General features: G+C 37.7%; 1 protein-coding gene across 6 annotated transcripts; it reads right to left on the bottom strand.

Annotated features, from left to right (window-relative positions):
* Positions 1-7,445: 7,445 nt before the first annotated feature.
* TMEM267 (transmembrane protein 267) lies at positions 7,446-21,422 on the bottom strand. 6 transcript variants are annotated; one of them, XM_051804824.1, is made up of 4 exons: positions 21,106-21,422; positions 18,960-19,087; positions 16,129-16,510; positions 7,446-10,902 (listed from the first exon to the last, which is right to left on the bottom strand). In XM_051804824.1, the coding sequence occupies exons 3-4, from the start codon at positions 16,450-16,452 to the stop codon at positions 10,567-10,569; spliced, it is 660 nt and encodes a 219-aa protein (XP_051660784.1). In that variant the 5' UTR covers positions 16,453-16,510; positions 18,960-19,087; positions 21,106-21,422; the 3' UTR covers positions 7,446-10,566. The 6 variants fall into 6 exon arrangements, with proteins under 6 accessions (XP_051660784.1, XP_051660783.1, XP_051660781.1 ...); XM_051804823.1 differs by having other exon boundaries at positions 21,210-21,422; XM_051804821.1 differs by having other exon boundaries at positions 18,902-19,087; positions 21,106-21,421.
* Between the last annotated feature and the right edge of the window lie 639 nt (positions 21,423-22,061).

Below are 22,061 nucleotides of genomic sequence, written 5' to 3'. Positions count from 1 at the left end.
ATGTATAGGGGGACAACAAAAAGTGACAAACGTTCAATGGAAATGTGTTAAATCGTTTTTAGAAAAAGGCTGTTGCTCTTTTCTACCAACACATGTAAATACACAGACATTCTGTTTTGCACTTTGGCTGAAAATGTGTTTACAGTCACAGGAGACTTGCGCAGGGACAAGAACAAACATAACCTCCTGACAAGGTTATACTAACATGGGGCTGTGTGGAGCACATGCAGCACACTATACCAACACATGGGAACCAGCAGTCTTGCACCACTTCTATAGGCAAAAAATGTGATTCTCTCTCTTCTCCTGACCCAAATTCACTGACTGTTACAGTAGCTTGTGAAGTCACTACCAACCATGAACTATGATCTCTTGCAGCCCTCGTTTATACCAGCAAATGAAATTTTGTCTTCTAAAACATCATGCCCTCGTGTTACATTTTTGTTATTTGGCCAGCACTTTTGTACAACTTCACATGACCTCACATCTGGCAGGTATCAGGTAGTTGTCCACTCCCTAAGGCTATGCTGTACTCTTTAGTCTCACAGAGTATACGTGGTTCCTCATTCAGAGCTGAATTCAGTTTCTTAAAGCCCTATGTAGACCAAGACTTTTATGCTTCTCCTAGCCCAGGCTAAGAAGTGTTAGGGTGACACTAATGAAGGATCTTTCCTTTCTGAACAGGCCCACTTACTACAAGAGTGGTGTGTTTTCACCTCAGGGTCTTGCATAAATTTCCTATCAATGCTCGTTCTGTCTCCGGAGCTGTCAGGCAGCTTGGCAGAAGTGGGGAAATTCACCAAGCAAGGAGTGGCCATCCCAAACAGCTTCTTCCTTTTTTTTTTGTCTTTTTTATCTTTTTCTGGTTCTTTTTTTTTTTCACAGAAGGGCACAAATGAACTTCAGTGTACAACTTCATCATATGTTAAGATTAAGCACAATAGACAGGGCTGCAGCTGGGTTAATTTCTACTGCCTCATTTGGAGAAAATCTGATTTGCCATGATTTTGAAAAAGGATGTACTTTAAAAACAATGGGAGACATAAAGAGCAAATTTTTGAACAGTAAAATGATGCATGAATTGGATCTAGATCCCCCCTATCCTCCTCCATGATGCCACTGTCTGATGAAAACGTACCTAAGAATTTTCTTTTAACGAGAATTTGAAAGAAAAATTTTAAAAGCGTGTAACTATTCTTGGCTGCTCTCTTTTTGGAATACTAGACACATGAATTTCACAAGTCTAAGGGGTATGTGAAATGCCACCATTTTGAAAAAAGAAGTACTGATTTGCCTTTATTAGTTCTAATTTACATTTATAAAGTCTGTTACTTGAACTTAAACAAGATCAGAATCGCTTCCTCTATTTTCATATTTTTACAGTTAAATGTTACCTACATGATATAAACCAGACTATTTATACTGTGTGACCACTTGGGCATAGACTGTCTTCCCGCTACACAACAGCTAACATAATGAGTGACTGAAACCTTCCTGCGCTACCCAGATCAAATAAATTATTATCAAGGATGCTATTAATAATACATCTGCTTCTGTGGTTCTCACTCACTAATACCGGGAAGGACTCTGGTTGCTGGAATTGGCCTGCTTTTGTTCTGAATTCCACTCAAAGAAATGTGATCACCAAACATTCCTCGGCTGCAGCAAATACTCCTCATTTGCATGAAACCAGCACAGCAAACCAAGCTCATCTCACAGCCAACAGATCAAGGCTCCACAGATTTGAGTAAACTGGATTCACGAAAATACAAAGGTACAAATTTGCACTTAAATCGCTTTTATGTTGTTAACCACCTGAAGTAGGGCAAGTAAATATGCGTTTTTGTTTAATCTCATTTACATTCAAGTACCACTGACTGTATGTTTCCAGTTAAAGATGGATGACCATGACTTGTCCGCTTCTTCAGGGATCCAGTCTTTGAGTTCAACAAAAAACCAAACCTTGCAAGTAAATGCTGACTGTCCTGCCCAGACATGGTTCTGTGCCCTCCAGAGGATATTACACACATTGTCTTACTTGTAATCTCTATCAATGCCTTTTTTTTTTCAAATTATCCAATGGTTTCCAGTCCATCAAATACCTGGATGGAAAAAGAGTCCCACACATTTGTATTTATTGACTAACTTGGGGCATGGAGGTGATTTACTTTGGCAAGTGATTTTCACATCTTAGTTCCTCATCACTATTCCAAATCCTATTTTCTGGCATTGGAAAGTTGTTTGCAAAACCTGCTCTGTTTTTGTAACTTTAAAACCCAAACTATTTCATCACTTTAGGTCAGCTAGCAGGAAGTGACTGATATATACCATTTAACCATGAAACTCCAAGCCAGTCTTTACAAAATAGAAAGCAAGCTCTTCTCTAGAGCAGGCTTTCTCTTGAAAAACTACATTTCATCATAACATTCTCCTGTCAGCTCTACTTCTTCAGTTTCAAAGAATTTATCTTTCAACACACTTCTTGGCCCAGCTCCCCCACTTTTTCAATTTAGACAATAAACCTCTTTTCCTCCTATAAACTAACCAGGGACCTAGTGAGCCTGGGTAATTCTTGCAAAGCACATTGGAGAAAAATGTGAAATGCTACCACCAGGAGAGTCATGGAGATAGAGGAAAGAAAGGACAAGTCATGGACGGGAGAAAAGAAAAGAAATGGCAGTGAAATTTTACTTTGATGAAGTATGAAGGGATAAAACATTTGATAGCATTGAAATGTATTTTATCTAAGTCCCACAAAACCTCTGCTCAACTATTTTGACTCTGAAAGCCTAGCAGAAAGCCTCCAGAACCAAATTTTCTCCTGTATGTCACTCTGCAAGTCCTATCCTTCTCTGTGAAGTGGATAAAAGCCTGTAGGTATGCGTTGCTTTGGGGTAGAAAGTCAGCAGAAATAGCAAACACCCTTTGTAAGCATGGCTGGATGAGTGTTGTCAGACAACATCTTCAATAAAAAGTATTCTGTTGCATTTTTTTCCAAGTCTAGATATAGCACAAACTTGGAATATCTTAGTAGAAGCTCTTTTCATTACACAGAGACATCAATGTTTATTACCTCTGTAGAAGTAATAATGTCAGTGTGCCAAAGCACCTGGAATCTCAACTGAAAGCTAAAGCTTCTACCTCCATCAATAAAGTAACTCCAGCCAGGGAAACTGGAGATATACTGGCATAATAAAGTATCACCACTGCCATGGAAATTACATGTTCTCTACCTTAGTCAATATTAATCCTTTTGAGCGATTCTTCCTTCGCCCCTACCTGGTATCACACACTACTAACAGAGGAACACAGCATTCTGCTACAATCATTCAACTCACCTTCACCTGTGCACTTGAAACCTTTAATCTTTCACGTAAGCTTGGAGTTTGTGTACACTGTGTGGCAACGAGAACAAACTCACCAAAAGACCAGTCCTTCTGCAAGACAGGGAGGTAGAATTACTGGGTGAAGGAAAAAGCAAAGCAACTCTTATCTTCAATTATTTGTTTTTCAATAGCCTTTTTCATGCTATCAGTTCCTTCCTTCCACAGATTCACCTACAGCCTGCTATGTAAGCAGTTTGGACAGATTCTGATTAAATGCTCAGTGTATGACTAGTCCTAAGCACTTTCCATCTTCTGCTGAATACCTTTCATAACTGTGACAAGTGAATGCTTGTGAATATGTACCAAAGGCAAAAAAAGTTGTACTCATAATTTCCAAACTTTTGTTCACTATAAAGTGGGGAAATGGTCACACTTGGTAACTAAGAAAACAATGCCTTTTTTGCAAAGCTAATCCAGGCAACAGAGAACCACAGAAATGTGCCAACATTCATTGCTTTTAAACAAGCAGCAAGAATATACTTACTTGTAAATCAAATCACTGCCAAACTGGTTTTCTTATCTGAAATGAGTTTTCAAGAAATTTGATCATTCAACTAGACTTTCAGTGGCAGAAATTCATTAGGAAAAAACCCTCTCTTTTTGAAAGTCATGATTTTCTTTCTAACAGAAGCCGGTTTTAACACCCACAGAATCTACATAATCATGGAGCCTCATACAGCACATACTCAAGCCATGGCTTTCCCTAATGCTCCAGCACTCCTTCTTTGCAGTGAGTGTGTAGATGGCAGCAGGGAGAACAACCCACATCTCCCTGGGAGGGCTGAAGAGCAGTATCAGAGATTTCTAACTGCAATGAATATTTATCATGACAAGATCAGCTTTTATATATTGCCACTAAGAGAGACTGACAGTACCTAGTACAAGCTCTGCTGTAGGATACCCAAGTAGAGCCTCTTCTATGTTTAGTTTCAAGAGAGAAAGAGGTGCAAGTTTTTAACAAATTTCATGTTCCCAGTCCAAGTCTCCATACACTGTAGCTAGAACAAACTATTTTTTTCAAAGAAATGCAAACTGAAGCAAAGATTTTGCACTGCAAATTTCAGCCATGTTAAATGTACTAACTGCAATTGTGAAATCTTTCGAAGAGAAACTCCTGGCTTTGGACAGATTTTGAGAAATAAAATGGTCTAGTTTTACAATAAATGATTGATCTGCATTTTAGACATTAAAATTCATTTAAAAAGCTGATCATCCCTCTACTGGAATATACTGGTCTAGAAGTAATCATGGAATCAGTGCCTCATGAGATCTGCCTTTAGTTATTTCACTTTTTTATGTTTCCTTGCATGTCAAACAATCTCCTGGATAAAACAATCTTTGAAGAGACAGTTTCCTTTTTGAACAATAGGAAATCATGTGAATGACAGGAAGATAAGCCCAATCTACAATGCCAATTACAGTCAGCTACCATCTAGTTAGTACAATCTGGGATGACTGGAATGCAAGTCAGCATGTACACTGGAAGTATACATCTGTTCTAGGAAGAGATAAATTGCATTTTAAGCACCCTTGAACAGACTGACTAGCTACACACTGAATAAGAAAAGGGGTCTTTACGATGATTTGCTATGATACAGATGTCTACCACTTAGTCTGCTGAACCACGCTTTTCATCCAACCTGAGGTAAGTCAAGGACAAGGAGAGTGCAAGAAACACTGCTGATGTCTCTGTAGCCATATAAAATTACTAGAAATATGCTTGGTCAATAGTTTTATACATATTTAAATGCAAGATGCATGTTGCAAAAACATGTTAAATTATTTTTCACTTTGGGAAAAATTATACATAAATTGTGTCCATTTTTATGGTACAAGGTTCTAAGTGCCTTTGCTTTGCTCATTTGTATTTAATGTACAAGGCATACAGAATACTCAGCCAAAAGATGCTGGCAAATCACTCAAATTTTCACCTTAGCAAAACAGGTCTAGCAGAAGGAAAGATATCTCTCTACATGAACTAATGAAAAAAAAAATTACTTGTGCTAAAAGGTTTTGCTAGCTAGAGCATTCTGTATCAAAAATCCCCAAGACACAACCATGTTTCCACAGTAAGACTAGGAAACAACTGAGTGCTTGTATCTACATATTATGTACAGTTAAACAAACAAAAAGACACGGATGATTTTGTTGGAAATACACTGATAAAGCCTTATTACGTGAATCTTACAGTATTCATTTGGCCCAGAAACACTTCATATTTTTAGCAGTCATGACAAAATATGCTACTAAATTGTTGGCAGTAAAATATAAAAAGGAGTTGGTTTTGATTATCGGCAATTTAAACTGAAATGTGAAACTAGCAGCATTATAACCTTCTAAACCCCTTATGCCATTATTACATCTACTATCTTTGATTTAATTTCTTTACTGCAGTTCCTGTACTAGAACTCACAGCTACCAGCTTCTTTGGCTCATCTGTAAAAATTGTTGTGAATGAGATCAAGGAAATTACCCCACACCAGTCCAGGAGCCCTTGCTCAATGTTATGCAATTTTTAAGGAGAAAAATGAGATCAAAGTAAGATTAAATTCCCCCTGCAACATGAGGAAAGCTGCAGAGATATTAGTAACATTCCTTGGTCAAAGGAGTTGTTTCTGTGGTGGATATAGCAACAGCATACAGAGACTTGGCCAATTACCCCTGCAACAGTTTCATTAAACAAATCCATTTTCACACAGACTGTTTCACCCATTCTTACTAATAAAAATGTTTTTGGTCAATTAATTTTGACTAAACAAATCTGTTTCTACAAACTGCCTAGAAATCTACTTAACACTTCCATCAAAAGTAATACAGTATAATTTCTTTTCTAGTTTTCAATATTCTGAAGATTTCCTTCACACTGAACTAAATTTTTTGCTAAGTAGTAGCACACCTGGGTTCCCCAGTCACAGAAATAAACACTCCTCCTCACCCCAGGAAAAATCAATCCAAAATTAGGTTAAGCAAACTGAGAATTATATATGAAGACAGGAGGAAATATCATCAGTGTTTGATACATATAAACATATATATCATATAAACATACACACACATATAAAAATACAAGCACTATTTCACTTCAATAGAGTGAAATAGTTTAGTACAAGGAAACAGTTCTACAACATAGCATTCAAATTTATAATTCAATGCAGAGGATGTAAAATTCGGGAAATTTTAAGAAATAACTGAAGGCACTAATTTATTACTTTCAGGAAAAGTCTTACTTCTGTTTTTCAGTAATGAATGCAAAGGGTACTTAAACCTGACAGCTCTTCCTTTGATTCAGTGCAAGGTCTGCCTGTAGAAGGGAAGCAAAACGTAGCTTGTGGACTCAAAATTACCAGTTGATCAAAGCCTGATATGCAAAGTGATATGTAACACTTAGAATACAAAGTTCTTCTGCCCTGAAAAATATGCATAACTGACAGAATTGATACTGGCTCAATTACTTAAACAGAAATATTCTCTTCTGATGCATTTCATCACTTAGCTTCATGTTGACAGTAACTGATGGAATAAAAAAACGTGTTCCACATTAACTATGTACTAACATTTCCTTTAGACTGAATTTTTACCCCTTTTCTCTCTTTCTGGAACTTAATGGATAGGAACTGATAGGAAATGTGTTCACTCATTCTGGTATGGCCACTAGGGAATTGGGAGAAATTTTATCTTATTTCTACAGAACTGGGGAGAAGAAACATTCCAACAGTTTTCCTTTAACTTGGCAATTATTAGTACCTGCTTTTTACAGCAGCAATCCATTAAAGCAGGAACAAAAGCAGCACAGTTCTAACAGAAAAAAAGTAGGTCAGGAAAACCCCACACTTACTTCAACTTTCTAAGTTCAACTTGAAAATAAAACTGGAAATGGAAAAAATTCAGATTGGTGTACTAAATGAACCATTGGAATACCTAATATTTTAGTGATACATATCACACATTATGCACAAAATCATCAGCTTGAGTTTGTAAACCATCTTTTGTGCAACTCACATGCTTTTTCGCATTCACATTTACCCTCTGTAGCAATGCATGAAGTAAAGCACAAAGTCATTATGTTTTTAGCATTTTGTTTTATTTTCGTCGTGGTTTTGCTACACGTGGCAGGCATCAATGCATAGTTGAAAAATACCAGTGAATTTGAAATGTACATGAAATACCGGCAAGGAATTGTTAAGCAATTCACCTGTAACAGGCAGGTGTATCTCCCAGGTGACATGGTGTAGCAGGATGCTCTGCCTGGAGTGGGGGTAAAACAACTCCAACAATGCCCTCTTTCCAAAGCTACGGGTGAATGGAGAAGGGGGCTGTCCTGCTGCTTTTGGTGTGGAATAATGCTGAAACTAGCCTGACTCATCAGTCCCAGAGTTAAACATCCTGACAGTGAGGTGAAGCTGTGGCAGACCTGGTAAAGTACCTGATATAGGACAACCAGGTAATACCACTGATAAACTGATTGAAAGATGCTGAGCTGACACAGCTGACCCAGAAACATATGGCCCAGTTTCCACTTTTTAATCTGAGGATCTTGTAACATCCCTCTTTCTCGAGTGTGTGTGAAAATTCCTCTCTGGAGTGGGGATGGCCCTCAAGGTTACTCCTTAAGACTGAGAGAATGAGATTTGCTCACAGTTGTTGGTATGGCTGAGTAACATCAATCTCTGCTTAATAACTGCTTTTGCTAGCTTTGACATAATTGCTTCAATAGAACTGCTTTAATATAATAACTTCAATATTGTGTCAAAAATACTGCACTGCACTATACAGCTACCAATACTCTGTAGTAAATAATTCTGGTTAAGACCTTTTAGTCTAATCATTATCACAATAAATAATTTATTTTTATATAAATATTGCCATTCTTAATTCTGTGGGACAAAGCTGTGTTAAGGTTCAATTCCACATGTATAATCCTTTAGACATAAACCATTGGCAAAGTCTGGGGCTAAGACTGGATCCAGCCATACCTAGATGCCTCTCTGAGAAGGAGTTTAGAAAGCAAGAGGGTGTGCCTCCTGACTCAGTGGGGGGGGACTTCTCTAATAAACTTTTTCTGAAGCTCCCACTCTGCCCATGACACACAGGTGAGTCAAACACTTTTAGTTCTCCTTTGTACTCTACTCTGTATATGTACAAATTAGAGCAATACATGCAACATCTCTGTTTACTTTGTAAAGTTGCCAGTGTCAGCTATAGTTGCCTGAATGTCAGGCTGAGGTGCGAGACTGCCATGCCTGTTTGGAAGGAGAGGGAAAGAAGTCATGTATTACAAGTGCTTGCTACTTTCCTTAACACATTTCCAAGTGGTGTTCACCCATTGCTGTCGTAGAACTGGTGTAAGAACATGACCAGAAAAAACAGTATTTTGAAACACAGCTAACAATTACTGTAAAAACTCACACAAAAATAGCTAGAAATACAGAGAATGAAAATATGTGGTTTTAAACTACTGAAGACATCCCCATTAATTGATCCTTAAAAATAGCTAGAACAGTACAGTACCAATCTTAAGGACCATTGGTGGACACATAGTTACCAAAAATGCTAGAGCTACAGTCTAAAAGTGAGAAAGTGCAATTCTCCACTTTGTTCCTATATGCATTTCCCTTTGCAACAAATCTGGATAAAGCACAAAATTATACAAATATTATACCATGAAACAAGAATATTGAAAATTTTCTACACGGACTTCAGTGTTCACTCCTTGCACCAAATATATTCATTATTGGCATTCATAGCCTGCAGTTTGAAATACAGGACAGAAGTAAATGAATGAGCAGTGCATAAAAGACAGTTCTTGCTCTGAGGGTTCTAAAGCAAGACATTTCTTATGTTGCTTCTGGAACACTATAACAGACAGAAATCCATGGCATGAGGATAACCCTTTAAGGAATGTTCTGCTTTTCCAATTTTCTTTCCAAGAAAGAAACCTTTCATTCATTTTATAATAAAGGCTAAACTGTACTGTCAGACAAGTTTGCATTAGCATACATTTCTAACATGAGGAACAAACAGTGCGGAGACTATTCTTTTGGAGGAAAGACACATTTTAAAGGGGTAAAACATTTTCCATAATTAGCATAGTGTGCTGCAAAGAGCCACAGAAGGTCTCTGGTACTGATTAAACCAGTAATCCCAATTAATAATAATATTATTATTATTATTATTAATAATAATAATAATAATAATAATAATAATAATGCATTTTATTTAACAATTATGAGGATGATATTGCACTTAATGGAAAATGCCATTTACAAGTACAGTAAGACAGTAATGTCTTTAAGCAAACACATTTTGAGCAATTTTTGTTTTCTTCTATCTTCTCTAAAGCTTATGTTTTACTGTAATAAATGTTTGCCTTCACACAACCCTTAAATATTTACTAAAATTCCTTAGTTTCAAATTCAGTAGTATTCATAATTAGTGCATTTTTAAAAATTAAAAACAATTTGGTCAACACATCATAATACTATAACCAAACTGCCTTCTCTTTTCTAACCACGAAGCTAGTAATTATCTGCAAATTTAGTACCAAGCAACTACAGGGGAACAGAATTTACTAATTTACTATCTGCATGATAGCAGGGTTTGAAGAGGTGCATAGACAGCTGCACAGCGTGAAATACAGACAGTGTTTCTTTTAAAACAGTCCAATATAAGAGTCCAGCAGGACTCTTAACAAATAAATAAATAAATTCAAAAGGCTAACATTTTTTTTACAACTGCCATACACTATTAAATCCCCAGTAATACTTAGCATTTATATAGTACTTTATATTTTTAAAGCGCTATACAAATACTATCTAGATTGAAATGTATTCTCTAAAGGCAAAATACAAATCCAAAGTGAATGGTGATCAGAAGAATGGCACCATGACAATAAAATCCATGACAGTAATGCAATTACTACAGAGAGAGACTAAGAACTTTATAAATCAGCTAGCTATGCATGAGCTATCATGGGAGATCACATGCTTTATGAGGGAAATGTATAGATATAAAATTATCACCATTCATTAAATAGGTTCTATGACAACAAGGAATTGACACAGCTGTAACTGGCTCCACAACCTTAAAATGCCTAACTTGGAAGGTGTAGGAAACAGAAAGAAACCCCTTCAGTAAGAGACAGCCAGGAGATAATACAAACAGCCTTTAAAAGCCATCATTCTTACACATCAATGTGGATTCCATGTTTTATAGACATCAATTCTCTAGTGCCTGTTAAATACATGATGAATGAACACAGATGAGGTAAAGATGCTGTAATTGCCACATACAGCCAATATGGCAAAGGAGGAGTTTTTCCAAATGGGCAGATCCAGAGGCCATGACGAATCCCGTCACGGACATGATGAGAAGTCCAGGATATGAACAACATCCAGGGAAGAAAGCACCATGAGTCCTTAAGCCTGAAAAGGTGCATAATAAACTTTAATGTCAGAGCCACAACGGGAATCATGGTAGAACAATGAAGAAGTGGTCTCCGTGGAAGAGTCAGAGCAGCCTGCAGGAAAGAAAAGTATAATAAGGTTCATGGATGTTTACAGGTATACTGTCAGGTGACTAAGTGGAAGTGCAAAGAAAAACCACTCCTTTTCACTACAGTTAATCAAAACTAACAATATGACTATTTTATGCATGAGACCTGTGTGCTCCCCTATCTCTACTGTATGATATGAATCATGCATCCTACTACCCATTATCAACAGAAAGGGAGGGAGAGGGAGGAGGTATCCTACTTGTCATACAGTCATATGGTGCACAGGAACTTGTATAATCTGCTGCACCGACTATTTGTATTTAATTTCAAGATAATTAAAAGGAAAACAAGCAACCAATACACTTGAAATATTTAATATGCTTTACTTGAAATAAATCATACGGTTTAATGGCATTTATTTTAAAAGTCCATTTTGTATTTTACTACAGTTAGCACTTGTAAAGTTGTTTCAGTTGCACAATGTTTAAAACAGAACAGTAATTTTCAGTACAATAAAAATGGGATCAAAGTTACATATATTTTGATTGCCTTGAGACAGTCTTCTTCACAGACAGGCAAAACAAAGTTCAGAAGCCCACATCTGAAACATTTGTGACTTTTTTTTTTTGTATCAACTATTTGTTTAACATTAACTTAGTTGAAAGCCTTATATTTAGTTTTAATCTAGCTAGTGAGATTTGATTTAGCCATTTTAAGAAGTGATAATGTAAATTCAATGTACATATTTCAGAAAATATCCTGTGGACGTACTTACTAGCAGCAGCTAGAACCACTGCCACAAATTCAAACACTGTATAAAAAATGTAATAGTATCTTTAAAGATACTATTGACAAATAAGTAGATTCATTTTTCTGTAAGCACAGGAGAAGTGATAGCACATTACTAAAAGATCTATACAGGTGCAGATACTGGTGAACATTTGGAAGGATTGTCAAAGGCACCAGAGATGTAACTTGACGGTGTATCTCACAGTTGTATTGAACAACCCCTCAGTGTAACTAATGCAGAAAGCAATCAGAGCATTGCTACCCTGTTCGGTCTTTGGTTGTCTTTAATCGCTGCAGGGTTCAACAGCAGGAGTTACCTGGTAGTGGGACTCTGGAACAGCTTCGTCAAGCTTTCATGCACAATTTAGACAACTGCTTGGAACCCTGTCTTCTCTGTAAAGGAAACTTTGATGTAGCCGTAGCTAAGTAGTACAGAGATGGGAAGTTATGGACTACCTTGGAATATAACAGCCTCTGCTTTAAACCAAAGCCAACATTACAAGGCCTGCAGAAAGCTTTGCCCTATTAGCTTCCCCATCACATGCTTGTCCCTGACTCATATTCAGGTGATGGGATTAAAAAGCTCACAAACTGTCTCAACCATTTTTAACTCTAATGTTACGGACCCAAGTCTGGGTTAATGTTATGGACCTTTAAGTTGGTTCAAAAGGTGTGTTTTCTACAACTTAATTTCTGTTTCACACAAGCAGATTGTTCATGGATTAAAACAGAAAAATCTTGCAATGGTGAAATTGTTTATCACTTGTCCTGCAAAGAGTCAGATTTTTCTCACTGTGAACAAGAACCTCAAAAGTCCATACTAGCCTAATTCTGAAAAAACCTGGACAGTGATACGTTTTGGCAGATAGCCTACTGACTGATCTTTATTTCTGCACTTTGAAAAAATCAGTAGCAAAGTCTAAATTAGTCTTTTCCCTCTGCCCTATTGATGTTAGGTACCAATAGCAAGACAGTGAGTAAGGATATTTTTAATGTTACTTACATACCCAGTTTACAATATTGGTGCCAATCTTTATCCAGTTTTGGGAATGTGAGGCTTAAATTTTTTCCTACAAATTTCAGAGGGCAGGGTTGTTCATACAGCCAACCTGTGTGTTCAATTTCAGCAAGAGAAAGCCCTATTTTATAACAGCAGTACAACTGTTAGGCTTCTGAAATGCTATGCCCAGCAATAGTTGCTCAGAACAGTCCGTTTCCACTTTTACATTCTGTGACTAGAGGAACACTTACATCCTTGAGCTGCCAAGCCCAAGAGACAGACAGGTAATTCTGTTTGGCAATATAAGCAGTTACACTCTCCTAACAGGCAGATTTGTTTGCATTTAGAAATCAACAGATCTTTAAAAAAAATAATAATTTAAGTTAGCACAATTTTCTGCCTTAAACTGCCTGAAAAATGTTGCAAACAGAATTTATTCGCAAATGCCCTTTTCCATGAAATGAACCTATATGTTCAACCAGGTGCAAGATGATCTGGAAGTTCCTGCTCCTCCAGCCCCTCTCACGCACTGCAGTGAGCAGCTGGAGAGAGGAGACAATAATCACATGCATGTGAGCAAACTCTTTGCTCACAGTAACACCATGGATGTTAAGTAACCACACAGGCTCTCTCAGGCATATCCTCTGACTCTTCACAAGCCTGAAGTCCTTATTTTATAGTAACATATTCAATGTAACATATATAGTTATATTATAGTACTAATGTGAACAATACAGTGTCACATTCAACACTGTATTATTTGTGTTTGTGCAAAGCTTATTCTCCAGTTCCAGAAATGCCTGTGTTCAGCCCATGTTGATCAGCAGTAGCACATTAACCAGCTGCGTCATGTATATTTGCTGGTACAATCCTGTTTGCCACCAACTGCATTTTCTACACTTTCAGAGTCTTCAGTAGCAATACAGCAATTTCTGCAAGTCTGTTCTGCAACATGAGTGTCTAGGCTATAATCCTGGGGGACACTGGGAGCAGCCCCTCATGCTCTATCAGCAATCCTGACTGATGACAGGCTGCAGTACCTATCACCTTTACGGTTAGTCAATGAAAGAGATTCTTCAAACAGTGATTCCTTGATTCTTCTACACTTGGGCGCACAGTGCGAAGAACTACAAATTCCAAGTAGTGAAGTTCTTGTAGACTTCATACTTGTTGCAAAAATAATGTGGGCAAAAGGGCAGATCACATGGTACTGGGTACACAAGTATTTATTAGAGCAAACATATAAATACCACAGGTGACTATTTACCCTGAATACTCCAGAAAAATAATGATGGCCATGAAAAACAGACCAATGGACACACAATCCAGGTAATGAGCTGCATCAGCAGGAACAAAAGTAGGTGACTGGAGTAGTGTGAAGGTAGCAAGTGGAGGCAGAAGGCAATACTGCCTTGCGTTGCACAGAAATGTTTATCTGTCATCAGATTGAAAAGTGATGATAAAGAGCTTTATAGGTAATTGTGTAATGTGAAAAGTACTATTGTTACAAATTAGTAATAGTGGTGTTAATAGTTAATACAGACTTCTTAATTGATTAGTAATGTGTTGCATAAGCAGTAAACATTGTAGTGTCATAAATCAATTACTCTCAATCCTTCAATTTAAAGACGAAGAATGGGACTGTAACTAACAAATATATAGTAAAAAAGTATCCCATGAAGTAATAAATTACATAGGAACTAGCCTGAAATTATGACATGAAACTGAGAGGTGCATCATATTAAACTGAGGAAAGAAAAATCACACATTCCAATCAGATCTAGCTTGCCAGACAGCACACTGCAGAAAAGTTTATGGGGATTATCTTACATCACAAACCAAAGAGACTGATGGCACTGTAGAAGACGTAAAACTTGTAACAGGTGATTTTTTTCCTTTTTAAAAAGACAAAAGTGTTGTATCTGTGTGCCACTGAAAGGAATTAATCTATGCTATTTGGCTCATATGAAGTCTCACCTAAAATACTACTCATAGTTTGGGACAGGACCCTGAAGATAATTCAGACAAAAGGCAATCCAGGAGAGGAGAAAAACAGTATGAGGTTTAGAAAACATAAACCCAGCCCTGTACAATTTTTTTTTTCAAAGTTATTTTAATTGAGAAGAGAGTTTTTGTAAAGCATAATGGCTTTGCAAGTTGTAATGCTGTTACTGCTCTAAGAGTCAAGGGACCTACACTGGATATGTTTTACAGTTTTTTACATGTTTTTTAAACATCGTTTATTAGCCCAGTTAACATATGGAAAAGGAAGGAGTTTGTAGGCAAATCACTCTGAAAAACCCTTTGGACTTCTTGTGTTCTTCTCCTTACCTCAGCTAAATAAGTTTGGCTACTGAAAGGACTATGATTCTACTGGCCACATTGTGTCTTTCTGATGTGGAAAACATTTTGGGGGAGAGCAGAGAAATTAGCTGTCTTTTGCAGAAAAACCTTAAAGAATAAGAAAACAAGATCTAAATGTCAACAACAGTAGCCTGGATTAGAAAATGAATTGCTAGCCGCTTGGGAATTGAAACAACACAGGAACAAATTAATTCAAGAAATTACAATAATTTACTGTGTTTCAGATACACAAACATTCTCAATCATGGAAAGTGTAAGAATATTTAACCTTGCCTCACTGAAAGCAGCAAAGAGACAGATCACCTCCCAATTCCATGATACAATTCAATACTCAATTTTCCAAAAAGACATCGGTGAAGAGAGACATCTAGTGTTCACAATTAAGAAAAAAATACTGATAATTATTTCAAATGCAAGAAGCAGCAGTCTAATTTCAATAATACTTTCTAATAGCTAATCATTCATTACTTGCATGTACTGATTTTAAAACAAGAAAATAAAAATGAGAATAATTAAGACATTTAAATTCTATTCCATAATGTTAACATTATAGGATCCATTAATCAACCAGGCTGAAGAGTGGGCATAAAGAGAACAGAGCCAGACTCCTGGTACCCACTGACAGAGCAAGAGGCAATGGGAATGGACTGAAACACAGGAGGTTCCTGGGAGGGAACACATTTTCACTGTGATGGTGACTGTGTATGGGATCCAAATGTATTACTCAGAAAGACTGAATGAAATCAAACAGCAGCTCTATCATCTACTTTGCAGATAGTTCTGCCTCACATTTCAGATATTTCTAACCCTTACTGTAAACAGAAATGAAATAATCCACTTTATACACAAAAGCGTGCAAGGCAACACTTAACTGCTTAACTTGGGTAACAAAGCAACTACATGATACACATAGGATAGCATGTACAGCTTTCAGAACTCTTTTTCTAAATAGCAGAAGCCTAACAATAGAATATTTTATGGCTTTTAAAATCATAAAACCTGCATATAATTCCATATATCTAACTTTCGTGTTTAGGACAATAAAGTAAGCAGTGATGGAGAAATAAAAGAAATAAATTACTGATCTATTGACTTACCTTTAAGGAGAGGGATCCAGCAAGAAAGAAGTGGTCCACGTCAATGACAGAGGCGAGGAAGCCAGCCAGAGTGACCTCAGTGAAGTCACTTTTCTTCCTGAGTCCAATCACTATGGCCCAGGACCACATTCCCAGTATACCATGCACTGCATTATCAGAGAAGGCTCGGAGCCAGTCATTTTGCTGAATGAAGGAAAACTGCAGAAGTCTGTCTGCTATGAAGCAGAATATCCCCAAACCTAGACTGGAAATAACTGAAGCTGCGCTGAAAGTCTGGAGAAGAGCGTGGGCCTTTTCAGTCTCAGATGCCATGACAAAAGCCATGTCACAGCACACCAAATGTCATCAGGATACACACTGTGCATTGTCCTTTGTATTGTCACTGTTCGGAAAATGTCAGAGATCAGAAAGAAAATTATTAAAGAAAAAATCCATTAGCACAAAGCATTTATCACAACTAAAACTGAGCATAAAAAAAACCCCAAATTCAACGTTTGCACTTAATATTCCTAGGGAATTTTTAGTTTCAGGTAATTTGTTGACTTGAACACCACAGCTCGGAATTAAAACACTTGTCCTGTTTTAATTAGAGCAAGCACAAATAACATGGAAAGTTCTAATTGCACTTACTGCAATATTAAATTTTACAAAGTAATTTGAAACACGCCTATGATAATACGTTTCAAGACTCCTTCTGGTCTTAAATACATTATATTAATTGAATTAAATACTTTACAATGTAACAACAAAAGATTACCCAATATGGAGGATTCCTAGGACTGATGCTCAAAAATCCCAGATCTCTCTATATGACAATTGTTAAAACTGAATTTTAATCTATAATCCAAAGTACTATTTTAACTTACATATTTTGCAAACATATGTATTATCACCCTTGTACACTTTCCTGAGCATCTCCTTGTTCAGTTTGGAGACTGGGACGTAGAATAAGCCTTAAGAAAACCAGAACCACTTACATATCTTCACTATTTATGATAAACACAAAGACAACAACCATTCAGTCAACCAAAGTAACCAAAACTGAGTGCTTACAGGAGAAAACTACATATGCTTTTCCTCAGTATGTTCTCCAGTAGCAAATTCTGCTGTTAGTTTTAGTTAGTTAGTTGTCTGCCACATTACCTTCAAAACTCCTCTTTTTGCAGAGAAAAAAAAAGCAAATTAACTAATCCCAGTCATTTTACTTTTCAAAAGTTGCTGTTTGAAAATAATGGCATTGTTATATACATTATTAATAATTCTGAAGTTCTTAGAACCTATTTATGTTCTGTGACTTTTACGAAACCCTCTGATAAGAAGTGATTTCTTGGGAATAATTACTCACCTTAAGTAATTAACACCTCAAAAGAAATTACAAAAATAATTAAAGATCTGAAAGATCTCCATCTCATTCCCCCAAAACAATTATAGGATACCTGGATTTCAAAAATACAGTACTCATTTATGTGATAACATTAAAAAGAACACTTTTGAAAGAAAAAGTCCTCATGTTAATGAAGTATTCCCTAGCTTTGTTACGTTAAACATACTGAAAAGCTGTCTTTGAAGGATAGTACCAATTCTACCTGTTCTAACTGCTATGCTAGTCTTTTTGGGGAGCCATAGGGATAGACCACAGTTTTGAAGCCTATATCCTATCTAAAAATGGATTCTTCCCATGAATTTGCCATTTTTGTGCACTACATTAAACCTTGATAATCTGTCTTCATACAGTTCTATTAGGTAAACTTTTGTTCTAAAGGCACTTTTTGTGAGTGCATTAGAATTCCTCTGAAAACGAATAACAATGTTGACACATAACAGTTTAAACATATTATTGATTTTAAGTCTCAGAAAATGTAAGATGTTTCCTCCAGACTATTTCCATGCCTGCTTATTGTAGAATTATCTGCAAGACATGACTGGTGGCATCTTTATAGAAAAAAAAAAAAGCCCGCTGAATCATTTCTGTGGAAAACATTAAAAAAAAAAAAAAAGAGAAGAAAGCATTGTCGAGGACCAAGAATCAGAATGGGAACGATTTCAGAAGTGGAAAACTATGTACAGAGACTGAAAGGACTTTATGATGCAGACTTTACAGTTATTATGTACATACACATTGTATGTTTCCCCAGAATTTATATTTCCCGGGCATGTCCAGGCTCCCTGCTTCCCTGTTTCTCTGCTGGTTGGCTGGAGAAGCTGCAGAGGGGAGACAGCCCCCATTCGCCCCTTCCTTTCCCGGTTCCTCCTACTCTCCTCCCCTTTTGCCCGTGTCCCTATCCTGGTTTGTCCCCCCCGCTTGTCTGTCCCATGCTCCGCCCCATGTTTTGGCCCTTTCCCCTCCTGAGCTGATAAAAAAATAGTGTGCACGCTTGAATAAAGCATTCTACCTGCACCCCGCCTTGGCTCCTGAACCCGTGCTGTGCCACAGCCCCTTCCCCCCATTCGGACCGCGGCAAAACATGAATAATACATAGTCTTTGTACAGAGATGAAAAAAAGTAGGTCAAGTTTGGCATCTGTTAACCATGACTGTGCCTCTTCTGAATGAACGTGTAGACACAAAATATTTCCTGAAACACTCTAAGTGCAATTTTCTAGTGGATGACTTTACAGTACATTTCTGAATAACTTCCATTTTAAAGAAAAAATGGTGATCTCCTCACAAATGTTTCTTCTATATAACCATCCTGTCAGATTGGATTTCACTTAAAATTACCATATAATCTGTGTAAGAATCCAATCTGTGCAGAGGTGATGCAGCAACATACCTTTAAAAAGCACACCGGTATTCAAAATCAAACTTATCCTGGGACTAGGAGGACATACTTTTTTCCACTGCAAGTGCCTTATTCCAGTAGCAGATGTGGTCTCTGCCTCAGAGTTGAGCCTCTGTGCTTTCTGAATCCAGTCTGCCCAGTCCAAAGCAGGAAAGACCAAACACCATTTGTTCCATTCTAAATAACAGAAACAAGGCAGCAGTAAGACTGATACCACACAAAGCTCTTCAAACGTTTTACAAAACACACACAAAATCTGAGCAACAGTAAAAAAAACCAGAAAGGATAAACATATATTGAATTCATTCATGAACAAATATAAGTGAGCTAAAAGCAACTTCCAGCTAGGGCTTTGAATTGCTGTTAAAGAAAGCAGGAAAAAAAGACCATAAAACAAGAGAAGAGCACACATAAAGACAGAACACAATAATAATTAAAAGATAATAAACCCCAAAGTGGTAAACTCAGAAAAGAACACTTCCAGTCTTTTAAGTAACTGCCTTTCAAAATATAGAGCAATCTATTTTAACAGATCCCTTCTTGTGCCTGAAAGATTCCCACCTAATGAAACATTTACGAGTCACAATCGGGGATCTGTTTTTTAATTTCACCCCATTACCAAGTGGCCTTGGAATAGATAAACAGAGATCTAGAGACTGAAACAGCAACAGAAATCGGTGTCAATTTGGTGTTAGACTTACACTGTTTTGCTATGAATAGTATTACCATGTGCATAAAGTACACAAGACAAGTAACACTACAGACTTTAAAAATCCAAAATGAGTATGATTTGAGAATTATGTATCATGAAATAAAGGTAATAATGCCAACTGGACAAGAACTATTGTATGTGAATGGGTTTCTTTCATACAGAATGAAAAACAGGATGCAAAACTGGCTTCAGGTTGACCTCAGTGAAGAGCCATGTCTAAATGTTGTTTTTAAACAGACTATTTCTGCCACCTTTTTAGAAAAAAAAAAATGTATAAAAATCAAGTCACATTCCCAGGCACAACAACATTAACTATAAATATTATGCAAATCAAGAGTGAAATCAGACTAGAAATAATCTCTAAAATGATAAATTTAATGTAAACCTAGAAACCCTTTTTTTCTGAAATGATAAATTTAATGTAGAACTAGAAACTTCTTTTGGCTGAAAAATTATGATTTTCAAGCTGTTTACAAAATATCACAGTAAAGTGTCATATGTTTTTCTATCCTATAAATCTCAGAAAGCATATTGGTGGAATTTACATTCCTGTTAAAACATAAAATTGGGAAATAATTCACACAGGAATGCTTAAACTGGGTGGTCAGTCCAGTTAACATGCTGAAGGGAAGCTTTATGTTGGTTTTACATAAAACACAAAAGCTGACAGAGTAACACTGCCTAGAGTTGTGATTTTTCATGTCATTTTTATATGAGATAAAGCACTATACATAATCTATGCCTACACCCTCAAAATGCAATTTTGCTGATACGTTTAATGTAATTTAAGAAAGTTACCAATAATACCTTACCAACTGCACAGTTAACACTTTAAATTAGTGACACAAGATATCTACGTCAAACCTGTAAATGTGCATTTGGGGAAAAGAGACACTAAGAGGCATTTCAACTCATGCTGTATGAGCAAAACAAAATTCCAGTGGCTAAAATTATCACTTAGAAATACTGCTCTCCCAGATTTTTTCTCCAGGTTTTGCAAGACGTTATCAGGTATGGGAAAACGTGTAGGTATTTAATGCATAAAATGACAGAATCACAGAATCAATTAGGTTCAAAAAGACCTCTGGGGCCACTGAGTCCAACCTGTGACCGAACACCACCATGTCAACCAGCAGAATTATTTGGACTTTATGCAAGAAGTCAAAAGACTGCAGCCCCTTAAAACTCTACTATCTCCTAAAAACTTTAATACTTGATATTGGATGTTAATTTATATTAAAAACTGCATGACGCAGAATTACCATTTAAGACACCAGCTCAAACCTTAAGCATATTAACTCATGGAAAAGGAGATCCCCGCCTACAATCTATGAAGATCTGGCAATGCAAGTATTTTTGGGTCAGATAACTATAATCTATTATTGAGGCTGGAGGGCGGGAAAGGACAAAAGCCCAGAAGGAACCCGTAGGATTTACCAAGACGCTGAAAAACCAACTAAATTTAACCCAGCAGGAAATTAACCTGAAAGCCCGGGGTGTGAGGGGAGCCCGGAGCCCCCGCGGGGTGACGGGGCCGGGAGCCGCCGCCGCCGCCGCCGCCCGTGCCCAGCCCGCCCCGGATCCCACCTGGAGCGCGGCCGCCGCCATCGGCACCCTCACCCCATGAGGGGAAGGCGCCCCGGCCGCCCCGATCCCGGCAGGAGCGGAGTAGGAAGCGCGTTAGGAAGCATGCGTGGCCGCGGAGCAGCCTGGGACCCGCATCAACCTTGTCTCCTCCCAGGCCCGCCCCGCCCCGGTTATGAGGGAGAAGTTTTTCTTAGGGGGAGGGGCTTAAAAACAGTGTTTGGGTGTTCGTGCTATGGTTCGTTATCATCCTTCATTTTCATGGCTAGGCTTCGCGAACGAAGATTTAGGAAGGCACTATCCACGTTTGTTACAGGCACGCTGGTGACTTATGAGGTCAATACGAGATAGACATGTCCGATTGCAAAAGGCACAGCAGAAAGACTCCTTAGGTGGTGTATTCAGCAGGATTCGATTCTTTCTGCGTTGTCTTTTCTCCTCAAGGGTGATCCTGCGTGCATTCTCAAAGGAAACGGTGTTATAGATGGTGTGTCTCCAGGCCTCCCGATTGGAGGCCAGAGTAGACCAGTTATGGTGATCAATATGGCCAAGGCTGAGATGTTGTTTCAGGGAGTCCTTGTGTCTTTTCTTCAAGGTTCCTCTCTTGTGGCAGCCGGTGGCAAGTTCACCATAAAGCAGTATCTTAGGGAGGCGGTGGTCCTTCATCCTTGAGACGTGCCCTGCCCAACACAGCTGTTCTCAGCAACATGGCCTCAATACTTGTGACTGCTGCTTGTTCTAGAACAGATGTATTGGTCACATAATCTGACCAGTGGATGTTTAGGATTGTACAGAAGCAGCGTTGATGGAAGCGTTCTAGGAGACGCAGGTGGTGGTGGTAGATGACCCATCGTT

The sequence above is a fragment of the Manacus candei genome, unplaced genomic scaffold, assembly GCF_025592945.1.
Source record: "Manacus candei isolate 608988 ecotype Guabito, Panama unplaced genomic scaffold, ASM2559294v1 h1tg000061l, whole genome shotgun sequence".
Taxonomy (NCBI): domain Eukaryota; kingdom Metazoa; phylum Chordata; class Aves; order Passeriformes; family Pipridae; genus Manacus; species Manacus candei.
Note: the sequence above shows the minus strand (reverse complement) of the source record. Positions and strands in the feature narration are given on the sequence as shown.